Below are 16,354 nucleotides of genomic sequence, written 5' to 3'. Positions count from 1 at the left end.
TAAGCACGGCAAAAAAAATTACCCATCACTAAGTTATTTTCAATTTTTTCTACCCAAAATTAAGTTCAATTAACTCAAATTTGGGTATATCGCATATTACTCAATTTTGGCTTCTCGTACGGAACTAGACGGTTGAGTCGAATCTTTCGTTCTATTTTTGACAACAATAGCGAGAGAAAATGAAACGGGCTGAGGTCAAATAACTCAAATTTGAGTTTAAAAAACCCAAGCGGTGGGTAGTTTTGTTTTTCTGTGTAGGAATCTTGTTCTATTTTTTTTTAATAATCTTCGCATAGAAGATTTAAGGTTCAATTTACTTTGATGCATTTTTAAAAAATTCAAAAGCAGTTTTTTTCGACGCATTATTTTAGATTGCAAAAAGCTCCCGTCATTTTGTGTAAAATATCAAAAGGAATCGAATAGTGCGAGCTTTTTGCAATCTGAAATAATGCGACGGAAAAAACTGCTTTTGAAATTTTCCTAAAAGCATCAAAGTAAATTGAACCTTAAAAAGATAATCCATATTAAGGGTGTGAACCATTTGCCGAGTTAAATTTAACTCGTGGTTAAAAGTGACATTTCGAAAGTTATTTTCTATGTTCGAAAATCCCCGTGCTGTCGATCGACCGGTTTTTGAGCCACAGTTGTCAAAATTTAACTTCTTGTCTGTCAGAAATAACCATGCTCGGATAGCAGGGTTAATCGATAACTTTCCATCTGTCAAATTTTAACCAAAAGTTAAAATAATCCACCAAATGGTTCAGAGCCTAAAGTAGTAAGGAAAGACATATTTTAATTGGAATAAATACAAATACTTTATTTTTTCGTTACAGAAGCTGTACCAATAATGAATTCATTATAGATAAATTACAAGAGAAAATCTTTGCTCACTATTTCTAATTTATGAACTACAATAAGTTACGCTAATATTAGATATAAATATTTGGAATTATGTTTGGTTTAGTATCAAGTTTGTATTAGTTGTCCTATTATCTTCCATATGATCACGATATACTTTGACTATCATTGATATTATTCAGTTCAGTATTAATATATTTCTGTTTTCTGATGAGCCTAATCTAGTTGAGACAGTGATGTTTGTTCGTTTAAATATCAATTTTCCATGCACTTGATTATCAGTTTTTTCTTTTCTTCATTTATAATAATCTTTCTGAGTCTTGGATTTGAATGTTTCCACGTGGAATATCGTTTACAAGAATATATTTGTTTTGTGGAGTAGGCTAATTTTTTTCCAAACATATTCGTTCGACCGTTTGCGGTTTAAAAGACAAACACTTTTATTTTATTGATACGGTTCCCTGCTTGCACACCAACTCAGTTGTATTGGAACAAAACATATGGGTGTTGGTTTCGCTATACTGATTCCTGTGAAAAAAAAGTAGTTGAAACAATAATAGCAACACTACTACTCACGTTGGTCTATTGTTTACGTTTGCCTCATTTTTACTCTGTTCCTAGCTATGTTGTGGAATATGGCGTGATATGTTGATTCGCGCGCTGTTTGTTTTAGAGTGGAATGTAAGCTGTCGTTTGCAGAGTTGATGTTGGAGCTCCGGGGTGTTCTGCTTTAAACGATGAAAATTTTTCGCTTTACATTTGAAAATGGCCTATCAATTTTTGTAAAAAAAAAACGAGGACACTATCGGAAAGGGGATGTTGTTGATTTGCTTAGGCGATGAAAGGGGCATTACAAGTTTTGTTTACAAAATCTGATGGGCCTTTTTCACCTGTTACGCGAGAATTGATAAATATTACCGCAAACATATATTTCCAGGCCCTTCCGTGGTAAACCACAATCGGAAATTTCAATAAAATTTTGCGCGAGAACTCCAGCCAATGATAAGTCCGGATAACCATGGTGCATGATTCAAATCCAAATCGGAACTCAGAATGGAATTTTCATTTGGCATACACCAAGCTGGCATATATAGGATCACCGATATCATCGCATGAATTCTGACACGTGTGGTCTTAGTTATTTGAACTGGAAGGGCGAAAAAAAAATCATCCGCTTTCATCGGTTTCAAACAGAGGTATCCTATCTGTGCACTCCGAGGTTCACTGTCAGTGGTTATGGAATGTGATTTTGTTCTATTATTGAAGAATATAGCTCTGATCATGCAGTTCGCGGTAGCCGATAACAGCTCCAGTGGATGGAGGATTTTTGTTTTCATCCAGGCATCAATATTACCGGCTTTGGTTCACAGACAAATAGAGGTGCATGTGCATGGGTCGCGGTCCTGAATTTACAAAGCATAAAAGAATATTCTCCTTTGTAAATATATTTCTTCCTTAATAAATGTCCGCTTTCTAAAATATGTTCGAACGCAATAAAGTAGTACGTAGACATAAGATTTATAATTGCTAAATCGAAAAAAAGTAAAACACTCTTGCCATGAGTAACCAACCGACTTGTCTGTGAACCGGTCCCAGATGTACACTGCATATTGAGCAATATTTATTTGAAAGCTGCCGTCTGGTCGTGTCTCCCCTTTCTATATTCATACTCTACCTCCTGTCAATTGTGGTCAGTCTACCCTGCCCGGCCTAAGCGCCCTTTCCTCTTCGCAAACGCTAGGCGGTAATCCCCTACTGTTCTATCCAGGTGCAGCCGAGGCAACCTCTATATCACTGATACTTTTCACCCGCCGATGCTGTGCGTACTTGGGCAGCGTGGCCATCGATGAGGACGAGGATGCAGCCGATGAGCCGGCGTGGTCCATCGGAGGTGCGCTGACCCGATAGCTGGCCCGTTGATCAGCCGTCGTCCCGCCCGCCGCCAGTGGACTACTGCTGCTGGAATACTGCGATGGGATTGGTGGCGGAGCCGTCGTCGGCGGAGGCAGATGATGGATATGATGTAGTCCTCCCGCGGCTGCATAGATGCCACCCTCGCTGCTGCTGAACGACGGCGTCGGAGAGGTTGAGCTGTAGACGCTGTTTTTATCCGAACCGCCTCCGCCGCCACTGCCGCCGCCTCCGTTGCTGCCACTGCCGGGGCCGCGTGGTTTGTAGTTGGAGCTTATCCGGAAGGCCTTGGTAAGAGATCCCTGAGTAGAAAATGGAGAAACATTGATTAGCGCAGGTTTATTATTCGGTTCAGGATAACAAGGTCAGGGGCGTTCGCAGAGCCGCTCGATTTGAAAGGGCTGCTCACTTTTGTTTTCGGAAAACTACGAACGCCAGTGACAGTAGTTAGTAGAGAGATCTGTAAGGGAGGCGAATTAATGCGAGGGTACACTACCTGTGATCCTTTCCATGCGGAAAACTGCGTTGAATGAAATGTTCGCATGGGGGGATGGCAGATGGGGGTAGTTGGAAGTTTAGACGAGAGAAATAAAAAAAAGAGAAGAGATGGAAAATGCTAATTAGTAATGGCGAGGTGGATTACTGGTTGGTCGGAAATTCTGCATGCAAAATGCAAATTTACTTTGGCGGGTGCAACGGTGGGACGGTGGGTAGAATTGCAGTTCTGTTGAAGAGGTGTGCTCGGTTTAAATTATGCGATTATTTTCTTCCTCTGTGAAGCATTTGCATTTCTCGCGTAACACGAGATAAGGGCCTATCATCATTGTTGATCGATTCCCTTCATCGATTTTCTCTTTCGCGAATAACGCGTCATTCCATCGAATGGACTGTTTCAGGCACAAGCTAACATCGTGAGAAATTCGGTTATGTTGCCTTGGTAAACCAAAGAGAATCAAAGAGATGAAGAGAATCGATCAACGAAGATTGGCCCTATTCAATTGTTACGCGAGATTTGGTGTAAATGGAATCATTAGGGAACAGAAGGGACTTTGAAATGCATGCGTTTCTTTCGAGTATGGGTGCAGTGAACTACTTCTGATGCAAATTGAATAATTAAATTGAAAACGGAAAATGGAAATATGCGAAAGCAACAGGGAGAGTGGCGGTTATAAGCTGGGGCTTGGTGTCATTGCAATAGAAAAAGATCAAAAGATTTGTCAGCGTTCCAAGGATGGAAATTTATAAATTAAGCCCTTCTAACAAAGGTTTGAATAATTAATTAAAATAAATTTTAAGTTACCAGATTCGCTCGTTGGGTGCTCGTTAGCTGGGGTGCTCGTTAGTTGGGTGTTCGCAGTTGGCCAACTAAAAAGCACTCTTATGTCAAAATTAAATGTCAAAATCAAACTGACGTCTGAACGTCATCATTTTCTAGGGGTCTACAAATGTATCTTGAGACGAATTTAGCGATAAAAATCTGTTTAAAATTCAAAGGAACTTTATTGTTGAAAGAATGATTCTCAAACAAGTAAACATAATTACAGGTTACGCTTCTTCCATTCAACATCAATCAGTTTGTTTCACAGTGATACCAGTTTAGTGACTTCTTGAAAGTCATCTCTGTCATATTCAATCACATTTTTCAATGATTTAAGTACATTAGAAAAATCTTGTCTGCAGTTTGGAAATGCATCGTAGGCCGTCTGTTGCTCGTCCATTCCCTGAACATATTCACCAAATGTCTTCAACCATTCTTCATTCGTACATGTTGTATCATCTAACCGTTGTAGCACTGATTTTATGATTTCCTCGTCGATGTACTGATGACTTGATACACTTAAAATATTTCCCTCCGAATCAACAACCTGATCATTGAGCCAGCGATCAACGTCACTCTCACTTGTATTGGTACCGGCTGCTTTGTCTGCAGCAGCGATGAGTAACTTGAAGTCTTGGGCGTTATCGTCAACAGACGAAGAATCATTGTACTCGTGTCCTGGAAATTCATCATTCAGTTTATTCCAAGAATTCCTTATTGTTGATGCAGATATCTCATCCCACGAGCTGGCCAACCAATCAATGCATAGTGACCAAGGAATCAAAAATATCTCCAAATGACAAAATGACAAGCGATCAACGAACCGAATGATAACGCTATGTCAGAAGTGGAAAGCAATAATGATGTAATCTTCTTCATTCTTTTTCATGAGATGTGAAACGAGCAAATTATTGGCAAGCTGCTTCACGAAGTAAAGCCGGAGATGATACACGTGTATTAATCGAAATTTTTTTGTTATGTCTTTTCTCGATTCAGATCAAGCTATGTCCTCATCCGTGTATAGGTATTGCAACAAAGCAGGCAAGCAATGGGTCATTATCTTTCTACCACTCCGATCGAGCTTTGTTACAGAGCGAGTTTGTCATGGTAGTCGTAGCAATCGTTTTGTCTGTATCGTTGGTTGCTTTATGTGTTTGGATTCGCTGATAGTGACAATGAAATATTTTTCAGTCGTTGATTGAAGGGGAGATGTTCGTCTTCAAGAACCAAGCATCAACTTTCTCTTATAGCGCGTTCTGATTACGTTGATAACGGATTGATTCATGGGTTGGCACTCACTAGTGACATTGGATAGCAAGTAGATGATTTGGATCAACCCATCATCACTTTTTAGATCACATGCATCATAGTGAGCCGAGCAGTTGTCCAAAAGAACAAGAAGAAGTGCTTTTGGTTCAAGCCCGTTCTCTTCGCTGAACTTTCGCACAGCGGGGACAAATTCCTCATCGAACCACTTTCGAAACAGGATCCGGTTCATCCAAGCCTTCTTTGAGTTATAATAAGATACCAGTAGAGCTTTCTTATCACGAGGGATATCGTGGGTTTTCAGACATGCCGATGAACATAAGTTTTAATTTCAGCGTTCCGTCCATGTTCGAACAGGGCATAAATGTGTACCTATTCCGATTCAAATTACGTCCAGCAGCAGCTTTTTCATCCCAACAGGACAACCGTTTGGGATGCAATTACCCTAGTTTAATAAATAATGCGGATTTATCAGCGTTAAACAATTGCGAAGGGCTCAAACACATTTCCAGGATTTTCTTCATAAGCACTCCTTTGAACTTGGCGTAAGCTTCGAGGTCAGCCGAAGCTTTTTCTCCAGCGGTTACAACCGTACGTAGTCCAAAACGATTCCGGAAACGACGAGCCTATCCATTAGATGCAAGAAACTGGCATTCTTCGTAGCGTCCGTTTTGCTGTAAAGTTTCATAGAGAAGTCTGGCTTTGGCCTTCATTACATCTGACGGAACAGCTACCTATGTTTGCATTCCTTTGTTTTAGAACCCACAAGAATAATGCCGCTTCCATCAACGGGAAACTCTGTTCCTTCTACTCCGTGTTCTCTATAGCTGTCTATTTTCGATTTGATGACCAGACTTGCTGAAACTCCTCAAACTCACTGGAGGTTTTAAAACACTCTTGTTCTGCGAGTGAGTGGCGATAGGAATATGGAATAAGTCAACAAAAACTCCTCGAGAGAGAGAGAGAGGGAGAGTGAAATTCAGCGAGAGGATGATTTGACGTGAGGTGCGCTTTTCGAGACTCCCGATGACTTTTTTGTTCGACGCAAGAAGCTCAAAGTTTACCCAGAGTGAGAGTAAGAGCATGTGACAGAAATCATGAACATGAATGGCAGCAATCCTCACTGTCATTTTCCCCCTTCGCTCACAAGCTCTGAAGCTCAGTGGAATGATTTGGCAGTAGGCATTCTACTCCGAGGGGGGCGACTCTATATACCATGCAGGAAAAATTATGTTTTGTTGTGGTTAGCTGCGCGAAAGCTGGGTAGATAGAAAGAAGATTGATGACGATTCTAAAGATTTCCTGCAAAAAGATGATGCGCGATGCAAGTAGATGCGAGAAATGCAAGAAGATTTTTCGAAGATTGATTCGCTAGTGTGAGATGTTTTGAGCATCTAAAATTGAGATTTAGATGTGTCGCCCCCCTCGTTCTACTCCTCAGAAAAAGGCTACGCTCGACTCATTTCTAACTCGCGAGTAAGGCTCGTTTGAAAATTTTCACTTAAATTTGACAGATGGAAAATTTTCAAATAAACCTACTATCCCAGCAGACTTATTTCTGACAGACAAGGAATCAACTTTGACAGACGCTTTCTCGAAAATCAGCCGATCATCAACAGAGGGATTTTCGAACATCTTAATTTATTTTCGAAGTGTCCATTTCCAACTGGAACACAGCCTGAGATCACAGCAAACATTTCGTTTGGTTGCTGAGATTCAGCTAAGCATTATCCGAGACTCAGCAATCAAATGTCACTTTTGCTAAGATCTCAGTGAAACTTATTTTTGCTGAGATTTTCAAAGCCGAGCTCGGTAGAAAAAGCTAAGTGTGTATATTTGCGCTTCATCGTTTTGCTTCCCGACAACCAGGGTAGCTTCCATTCACTTGCTATAAAAAAATGTTTTTCGAAATAATAAAATCATTGGATGAAATAATGATATGTTGTACTTGCAAGCAGGGTTACTTCCACTCACTTGCTATAAAAAAATTGTGCTTCCGAATTATGAAAACATTAGATGTTATAATGATAATTAGTACTTGTAAGTTACAAGAATAAGTCGTGAAGTATGTGTTTGACACATTAAACCTGTCAATATTGCTTTCAGTGCGTCACAATCAGCGATTTAACGATTCGTGAGCGCTCACTCAGAGTGAACGCTCGCGAATCATAAGATCGTCGATTGTGACGCTCTGAAACCGAAATTGACAGGTTTATATCATCTGATGATCTCATAATTTTGAAAACCATTGTTTTATAGCAAGTGAGTGGAAGCAACCCTGCTTGCAAGTATCAAGAAGAGAGTGAAAAGTGCGTGTTTGACCACAAAACCTGTCAATATTGCTTTCAGAGCGTCACAATCAGCGATCTTATGATTCGTGAGCGTTCACTCAGAGTGAGCGCTCACGAATCGTAAAATAGCTGATTGTGAAGCACTGAAAGCAATATTGACAGGTTTTATGTGTCAAATACATACTTCACGACCCCTTCTTTTAACCTTCAATGATTTCATAATTTCGAAAAACAGTTTTGTATAGCAAGTGAGTGGAAGCAACCCTGCCGACAACAGCTCCATTTCCTGTTTAATATTAAGGCATTTGTTAAAGAGTAATGATTGAAAACACTAATTACATACATTTGAAAATAAGATAACGACCAGAAAGAATTAATTTTCTTTGAACCGGTGACGAAACTTTCAACTGCTGTGAAACATTTCCGTCTTATTTGCAGAAAGAAAACAAATAATCTGCGTTCCCCCTGAAAATTTCGACCAGCTGTCAGTTGCCCCAGTTGAGGCGCAGTCATGGCCCAACTAACGAATTCAGGCTGTAGTTGGAGCAGCTAGAGTGTGTTTCGTGGTTGAACGTTACTGTGTGAGGAACGAAAGGCGAGAGTGCTGTTTTTAACACCGGTTAAAGAAGTAGCGGCAGCACATCTATGGGAGCTTTTCAAAATCATTATGATGTCATGGATTTCTTTCTAGCATCGGGTGAAATCTTTCCTGTATTTTTCTATTAACTTTCATTCTATTATTATATGAAACATTAAATGTTGGGGACGGGACGGTCCACCAGGGCACTCGATTGAAGCGAAATGGATGGGGAGAGTGGAAATGTTAACTGTTTGTCTTTAACATTTCGTGAATAGAGGGCGGGCTCTTTTCCCCACTCATTGGGACATCCTCTTGGGATGGCTTGTATTTTGACCGGTTGTATGATCCTGTTGTTGGAAGGAGATTCTCATTTATTCCGTGGATGAACGTGGGCGATGTTGCCCACGGATTGACCCAGACCGTTTTGTTACAGTGGCAGGTTGAGTATAATTTGAGGTTACTAAACTGATCAAATCGAACAGTGAGGATCGAGACGGCTAATACATAGGTGTAACAGTCGGAAGAAGTGTTAGTTTGTTTACTTAAATGAACCATGCCCATTTTCTTATGGCATGTTTGCTATAAGAAATGCGCCTCGTGTTTATTAGCGAATTTCACATCAAAGATTGATTAATTGAGTAGGAAATCAGTTTGGCACGGCATTTGTGACCAGCATACACCTTCCGGTAGTATGAAACAGGTCAAAAACTGTTCAAATCCGCAGATAAAATTTTTGTTTTGAATTTCTGTATAGCAAAATAGTGAACTTTTCGTGAACATTAACGGCAAAGAACTCACCAACACTGGGAGACTGTGAGTTCCTGCCCACCTGTTCATTTTCCATCGTGAGTGAGGATAGTCCACAGTCTACCGACAGTTGTCTTGCTAACGCTTTTGGGTAGCGATTTGCTGACAGTTGATTGTGTATCATCTGGTTGACATCCTGTTGTGCTTGTTCCTCTGTTGTGGGTGATCATACCTGCTCGGTGCGAGATGGGAGATGACAGGTGGGCAGGAACTCACGGTCTCCCAGTGTTGGTGAGTTCTTTGCCGTTAATGTTCACGAAAAGTTCACTATTTTGCTATACAGAAATTCAAAAAAAAAAAATTATCTGAGGATTTGGACAGTTTTTGACTTGTTTCATACGACCGGAAGGTGTATGCTGGTCACAAATGCCGTGCCAAACTGATTTCCTACGCAATTAATCAATCTTTTATGTGAATTTCGTTAATAAACACGAGGAGCATTTCTTATAGCAAACATGCCATAACAAAATGGGCATGGTTCATTTAAGTAAACAAACTGACACTTCTTCCGACTGTGGCACCTCTCTTACTCGCCTAGTGCTCGGTGAATCATATTTGTAGCTGCATTGGATCGATTGGTAGCTGAGCATTGTGCCTGATGCAATTGGTTTGATGTACCAGGTTGTGCGAAGAGAACGATCTTCGTTTCTTTTCACGGTGGTGACCAGATAGGGAAGTTTGCCGTTAACTTCTATTTCGAAGGTGAATTGTAGTCTGGTCTCTTGTCTGTTGAACGTTTCCAGTACGGTCGCCAGTGCATATTTTGGTATGATAGCGAATAAGTCGTCTACATACTTTCGTAAATTTCGAGAACTATGTCGGGTAATATCGGTGATAGAGGACTTCCCATGGGAGTCCCGTACGTTTGGCGGTAGAATTTGGTTTTGTAGCGGAAAAAACTTGCTTCCATACAGAAATCGACGATCTCTCGGAACATGTCAAGGGAGATATCGGTGTCTATTTCATCCCATCGGTCGACGGTGGTTCTGCTCACCAGGAGCCTCGGGACGTTGGTGAAGAGGAAGACCACATCTAGGGATATCATTGTGTGGTTGACTGGAATGGTGATTGTAGATACTTCTTAGCTGAATTGGAAAGAGCTGGCGATGTTGTAGTTGCTTTTGAGTGAACTGCTCAGGATGTCTGCAACGAATTTGCATAGGTTGTAGGTCAGGGTTGTGTGGTTAGGAACAACATGTCGGAAAGGAAGGTCATTTTTTATGGGCTTTCGGTTGACCATATATTCTGGATCAGGTTGCGTTGTTTGTGGTGATCCATCGATGTTTTTTATGGGTGATCAGTTTGAGGTTTAGCAGTCTGTTGGTAATTTGGTTGTTCTTCGTTTGCGTTCTCGAGGTGGGGTCTCTGGGGATGATTTCATACGTGGTTTCGTCGCTGACTAGCCTAGACATCTTTTGTTCGAAGTCTTCTAGGTACATGATTACTACACACTTATTTTATTTCGCCGAGAATCCAACAGCCAAGTGATTCTGCAATTTATTTTGCTGAGATTCAGTAAAACGATTGCCGAGACACAGCTAACAAATAACATTTTGCTGAGATATCAGCTAACAAACAGATATTTTGCAGAGATATCAGCAATGGCAAATGCCGAGGTTATCGGCTGTTGGAGATTTTACCGAGCTTGATTAAGTGTGTAGGTTGGGTCATCATGATCATTTTTTCAGAACAATGTTTCTTTTGGTTCCATTTGGGGTCCTAAACAATTGTGCAAAATTTGGGGGTGGTTCGTTAAAACCCGGCTTTCCGCATTGCGTTTGAAATTTGTATGGACATTAGTATTGGAAAACCTACTTTTTGCATTTTTATTCCTAGCGACCTATAACTCTAAAAAAATAGTTATAGCTGTTCAAAGATCAATGTTTAGAATTAAATGCCTAAAATCACTTTTCCTTGTTACACTGCTGGTGTACCAATGAAAGTCAGCCTCCAAAATGAAATAATTTAGAAGTTGATTATCTTATCGGTTTGGTATGTTCAGATGAATTATTCAAAAACAATAGATCTATCTTATATGCGTAGTTGGAGAGGGGGGGGGGGGGGGGGGAGGGTTATTACACCTAAACACGCCCCCTCACTCATATCAATAGAAGTAAAGTTTCAAACTGAAGTAACTTTGGAGTTCTTCAACTTATCGATTTGGTATATTCAGATGAATTATTCAAAACAGTTTCTCAATCTCGTCTGACAGCTCAAAGTTGGGCTAGTATCTAGACTATACACTTAATCTAGCTCGGTAAAATATTCAACAGCCGATTACCTTCGCATTAATTTTTACTGATATCTCTGCAAAATATTTGTTTGTTAGCTGATATCTCAGCAAAATGTTATTTGTTAGTTGAGTCTCGGCAATTGTTTTACTGAATATCAGTAAAATAAATTGCAGAACTACTCAGCTGTTGGAATATCGACGAAAAAAATTTAAGTGTGTATATGCCGAAATATGCGAAGTTGGATATGGGAGGGGGGGGGTATTATTGTATCCCTCTCGAGTTATTCTGATGGGTTATTTAAACACATTTGCTCAATCTCATAACAGCTGTTTGAAAGTAAATACTCCCATTCCTTCCCTACTATTTTGGTGTAATCTACAATGTCAGACATATGCACACAAATGTCATTGGATTCTAATGATTATATTTCAGTTTAATATATTCTACGATTTCTAAGGGTACTCTTTTCGATGCTTTCAATCACCTGAAGCAAATATTGCTGTTGAACTGGGCCTCGGGTGGATTTCCTGGTAACATCAGAAATAAGCTTCACCCTTCGTTGAGCCACATCGTTGACAACCATCAAGGAAGCTACTCGTTGTATCGCATTGCAATAATCTGTATCATTACTCAACTCGTTTGCCGGTTTTCGCATGAAGTCGGTCGAAATTTCGAAAAGAAATCAGCACTGTCAGAAATGACGTTTGACTTGGGAGCCCAACTAAAACGTAGCCCACGTTCCGACTGTACCTGAGTCTGAGACGAAACTCGTGAAGACAGTTTTCGTTTTCTTCTGTTTTTGGTTTTTGACATAGGACGACTATTATGTTTTCTATATGGGGGTGGTCCCACTGGCAGTTTAATATTTCAAATTAAAGTTTGGTATTGAAATTTAACATTTTCCAACTACTAATAATTCAAACAACATAACCTCACTAACAACTGTACGGACAAGTGGATATTCAATATTTACAGTGTAACAATTTTCTATTAAAAACTGCGTATAGTAAGCCCCATCTCCCGCTCTCTAACTACGCTTATGAGATTGAGCAATCGTTTTTGAATAATTCATCTAAAACATACCAAATCGATAACTCCAAAATTATTTCAGTTTGAAACTTTACTTATATTGATATGAGTGAGGGGGGTAGGGGGATGAGGTTTATTAAGCCAGCCCCCCCTCATCTCTCCAACTACGCATATGAGATAGAGCAATTGTTTTAGAAAATTCATCTGAACATACCAAATCGATACGATTAAAAGTTCCGAAATAATTTCAGTTTGGAAACCGGCAGTGTTGGCAGAAAAATTGATTTTTTGCATTTAATTCAAACCATAAATATTTGAACTGTTATAATCTTTTTTAGAGGCATTTTAGCACCATATTTCCTTTAGCAAAGTTGTTAGGTACTTTCTGGAATATATTTGTACATGGTTAGTTGCAAACATAATTCATGCAAAATTGTGGTCTCTAGTGATAAAACTGCCTAGGTTTTCCCATACAAATTTCAAACGCAATGCGGAAAGCCGGGGGACAACCAATCGTCCTCAAATTTTGCACAGTTGTTTGGGACCGCAAATGTAACCAAAAAAGGGTTGTTCTCGCTTGGTGAGGTAAAGTTTTCGTTTTTCCATATAACGGTGACCCACTCTATATATCACCGTTTTCTATCTTGGTTTCCATAGCTCTTCATCTCTGTCATTTACCTTAAGCCGTCAGTATGTAATCTATGTAATCCTAAAGCATAATCATCATGATCTGCACGGACTATTGTGAAATTTGTCGGACAAACATAACATCACGTCACATAAGGGAATTTCTTAGATGTCAAGAGACATTCATTTGATTTCAGAGAACTTCATAGATGTTCGTGGAACTTTGTAAAACCTCAGGGACCATTATAGATCTTCAGGACAGTAGAACGTTAAACAACTTCGTAGACGATGATTACGGAACATCGCATGAATTATACCTTCGTACAAGTTCAGCAAGCTGGGCAGAAATTCAGTTGCACCTAACGAAAAATTAAAAGATGTAAGCTATGGAAAAATCTTTGAAGTACTGGGAACTTTCGAAGGAATTGACGGAAAATCCCAGGATTTCGGAACTTTATATAGACTTTGAGTTCATGGAACTGAGTTTAAGTTCAAGGAACGTCTTGAAAGTACAGGAATCTTCGTATAACGGATTTGTGATGATATCTATGGATATTATTCAAGACTTCCCAACTTAATCAAGTAATGTTCTGAAGATCTGCAAGTGTTCAAAAATTCAAAAGACATCTTTTAGACATCCTTCCAAGACGGATTAGAGTATTTAACCCTCCGTTACTCGTGCCAACTTTCGTAACACGAGTACTCGCGCGTTGTACTTTGTACAACAGTGTGAGTTTTCCATTGCCATTTTGCAGCCGAGCTACCAATCGATATGAAACCAACGGGTATTCCTTAAACAACTTGTTTTTAACTAAACAAGTTAAACTTTTATCACAGTTAACCCCCAAAAAATGCGGACAATAGAGAAAATGTGAATGAAAACCGCGTAAACGGTATCCGTACCACGTGGGATTTGACTTAATTGGTTACAACATAAAAAATCTCGAGATCCTGACCAGCTAGAATGTTACTGTCTTCGGCAAAGTTGTTCAAAAGGTCAAGGCCTTTTCGTTGGTGGAGTAGTTCAGTGGAGTAGTAGAAAGTTATTGTCTACGGCAAACTTTTTCAGGAGGTCAAGTATTTTTGGCTGGTGGAGAGTAGTTCAGAATTTACTCACTAAGTGGCGCTAGTATACACGTGGAATTCTCATATAAAATATCTCGAGATCCTGACCAGATAGAGATTTACTGTCTTAGGCAGTTGTTCAGGAGATCATAGCCTTTTTGCTGATTAACAGTAGTTCAGAATCTTCTCGCTAGGTATTGCTCGTATACATGTTAAGTTTTTGCATGTGTTACATCACTAGATCCTGACCAGATAGAGAGTAAATGTCTTTAGCAAAGTTGTTCAGGAAGTCTAGATCTTTTTGTTGGTGGACAGTTCTCGATGAACATTTCAAATGGTCCTATCTGCTTTGATCGATTCTCTTCATCGACTTTCTCTTTCGTCAATAACTCAGCTGCAAAACCTTTCCCTCTTGTATTTGACGTTTTGGACGCTGGAAAAGAACATCCTTTATCAAACTAGATGGTAGAATTAGCGCGAAATCTGTTTGCATAGCAGTGGTTATGAAAAGAGAAAGTCGATGAAGAGAATCGATCAAAGCAGATAGGATCCTGATGAAAGTTACTGTCTACGACAAAGTTGTTCAGGAGGTCAAGGTCAAGGTCGGCTGGTGAACAGTAGTTCAGAATTTTCTCACAAATTCTAGGCTTTAGCCTCCTGAACAACTTTGTTCAAGACAGTAACTTTCTATCTGGTCAGGATCTCGAGATATATCACAGGCGAGAATTTCACATTTCACTAGCGCTACGTAGTGAGAGGGATGATGTAAAAGTATCATATTCTTTTCATCACCGCTGGCCATTGGCCAGCGGGGCAAACGACTGGGTAATGCGTACCACCAGTACCGCGAGTACTTGAAGGATAAAATAGACCCCATTAGTGGTCCATTAGCCTCTTACCCAGTAACTCCTATCCCTACCTCCTCGTGGTGTCTCCTGGGATATGAGCAACCTTAGCGAAGATCGGGTAACCAACCCCGGTGGGAGCTTTGGTCATATGCTGACAGGGAAGGGGGCCCCTAGCGGGTTCGGCCTACACGGCCTGAGCGTCTGTTCACCATGGAGGTGCGGCTCAAACAGCGTCTGACTGGCATCCAGCAGCTGAATAAGAAATGCTGTATTGTGTCAGCTAAATCTAAGATGGCAGCCCCATCTACACAATAACTGAGCGTCTGTCCACCATGGAGGTGCGGCTCAAACAGCGTCTGCCTGGCATCCAGCGGCTGAAACAAGAAATGCTTATCCCCGAAAGCTATACCCAAGATGGCAGCCCCATCACGGCGGATAGGAGACCTTAGGCTAACTACCTACTGTCCCCGAAACTTTACAACTGTTACAGAAACCAATAGAGAAAGATCACGGACTGATATTACGGCAACGACTTTTAGCGCAAAACAACGGACAAGAATTGGAACATGGAATGTACTAACGCTAGCCCAACAGGGGAAGCTGGCACAACTCGCCAGCGAGGCTCGACGCATGAAGCTCGAAATCCTGGGACTAAGCGAAGTCCGTTGGCCAAACTTTGGAGAACACAAGCTGCCGTCGGGACAGGTACTACTCTATTCTGGTATTCGAGGTGAAAACGCTCCCCGCCACCGTGGAGTTGGTTTCCTGCTTAGCGCCCAAGCAAATGCGGCGCTCATCAAGTGGGAACCTATCAATGAGAGGATAATCGTTGCCAGATTCAGAACGCGGGTTCGTAACCTAACCATAATCCAATGTTATGCGCCAACCGATGCTGCCGAGTTACAGGACAAAGAGAACTTTTACAGTCAACTGAATGCAGTCGTGGATAAAATTCCGAGAGGTGAAATCAAGATCTACATCGGCGACTTCAATGCGAAGATCGGCTCCGACAACACGGATTATGAGCGTGTCATGGGGCGCCATGGTCTTGGCGAAATGAGCGAAAACGGTGAGCTGTTGGCAGAGTTTTGTGGCAATAACGACATGGTGATCGGGGGTTCGCTCTTCCCCCATCGACCAGTGCACAAAGTCACGTGGGTTTCCCGTGATGGACATACCGAAAATCAAATCGACCACATCTGCATCAGCCGAAAATGGAGAAGGAGCCTTCTTGACGTTCGGAACAAACGCAGTGCCGACATCGCGTCTGACCACCATCTCCTCGTTGGAGAGATCCGCCTTCGTATCGCGCGGGTCCAGCGGCGGGAGGAGCGGCTCGGACGGCGATTCAACACACGCCGATTGGAAGATCCAGCAGTAAAAAGGTCATTCGTCGAGGAACTGGAGACCAGAGCTGCGGATATTCCTGATGGTGGCAGCGTAGAAGAGCAATGGACGGCGATCAAGGATGCCTTTACTGAAACGAGTGAAAACAACCTGGGCGAGCTGCGCGCTCAGAG

At 41.0% G+C, this 16,354-nt stretch overlaps 1 protein-coding gene and 1 pseudogene across 3 annotated transcripts in view; both read right to left on the bottom strand.

Moving 5' to 3' along the window:
• Positions 1-836: 836 nt before the first annotated feature.
• Positions 837-16,354, bottom strand: part of Liprin-gamma — a 354,000-nt gene continuing 338,482 nt past the window's right edge. For 2 of the 3 annotated variants that reach the window (XM_065236150.1, XM_065236151.1), the window contains exons 14-15: positions 3,266-3,289; positions 837-3,071 (exon numbers count right to left, since the gene is read on the bottom strand). In XM_065236150.1, the coding sequence (XP_065092222.1) occupies positions 2,619-3,071; positions 3,266-3,289 (477 nt within the window). In that variant the 3' untranslated portion in view covers positions 837-2,618. The remainder of the gene's footprint in view (positions 3,072-3,265; positions 3,290-16,354) is intronic. The other variant, XM_065236152.1, reaches the window with a different exon arrangement.
• LOC135713008 (tigger transposable element-derived protein 2-like) overlaps positions 4,350-16,354 on the bottom strand; it is a 77,027-nt pseudogene continuing 65,022 nt past the window's right edge.

This window comes from Ochlerotatus camptorhynchus, unplaced genomic scaffold (assembly GCF_037179485.1).
Source record: "Ochlerotatus camptorhynchus isolate MF236.1 unplaced genomic scaffold, CSIRO-AGI_Acam_v1.1 ptg000530l, whole genome shotgun sequence".
NCBI lineage: Eukaryota > Metazoa > Arthropoda > Insecta > Diptera > Culicidae > Ochlerotatus > Ochlerotatus camptorhynchus.
This window is presented reverse-complemented; position numbering and strand designations above follow the sequence as displayed.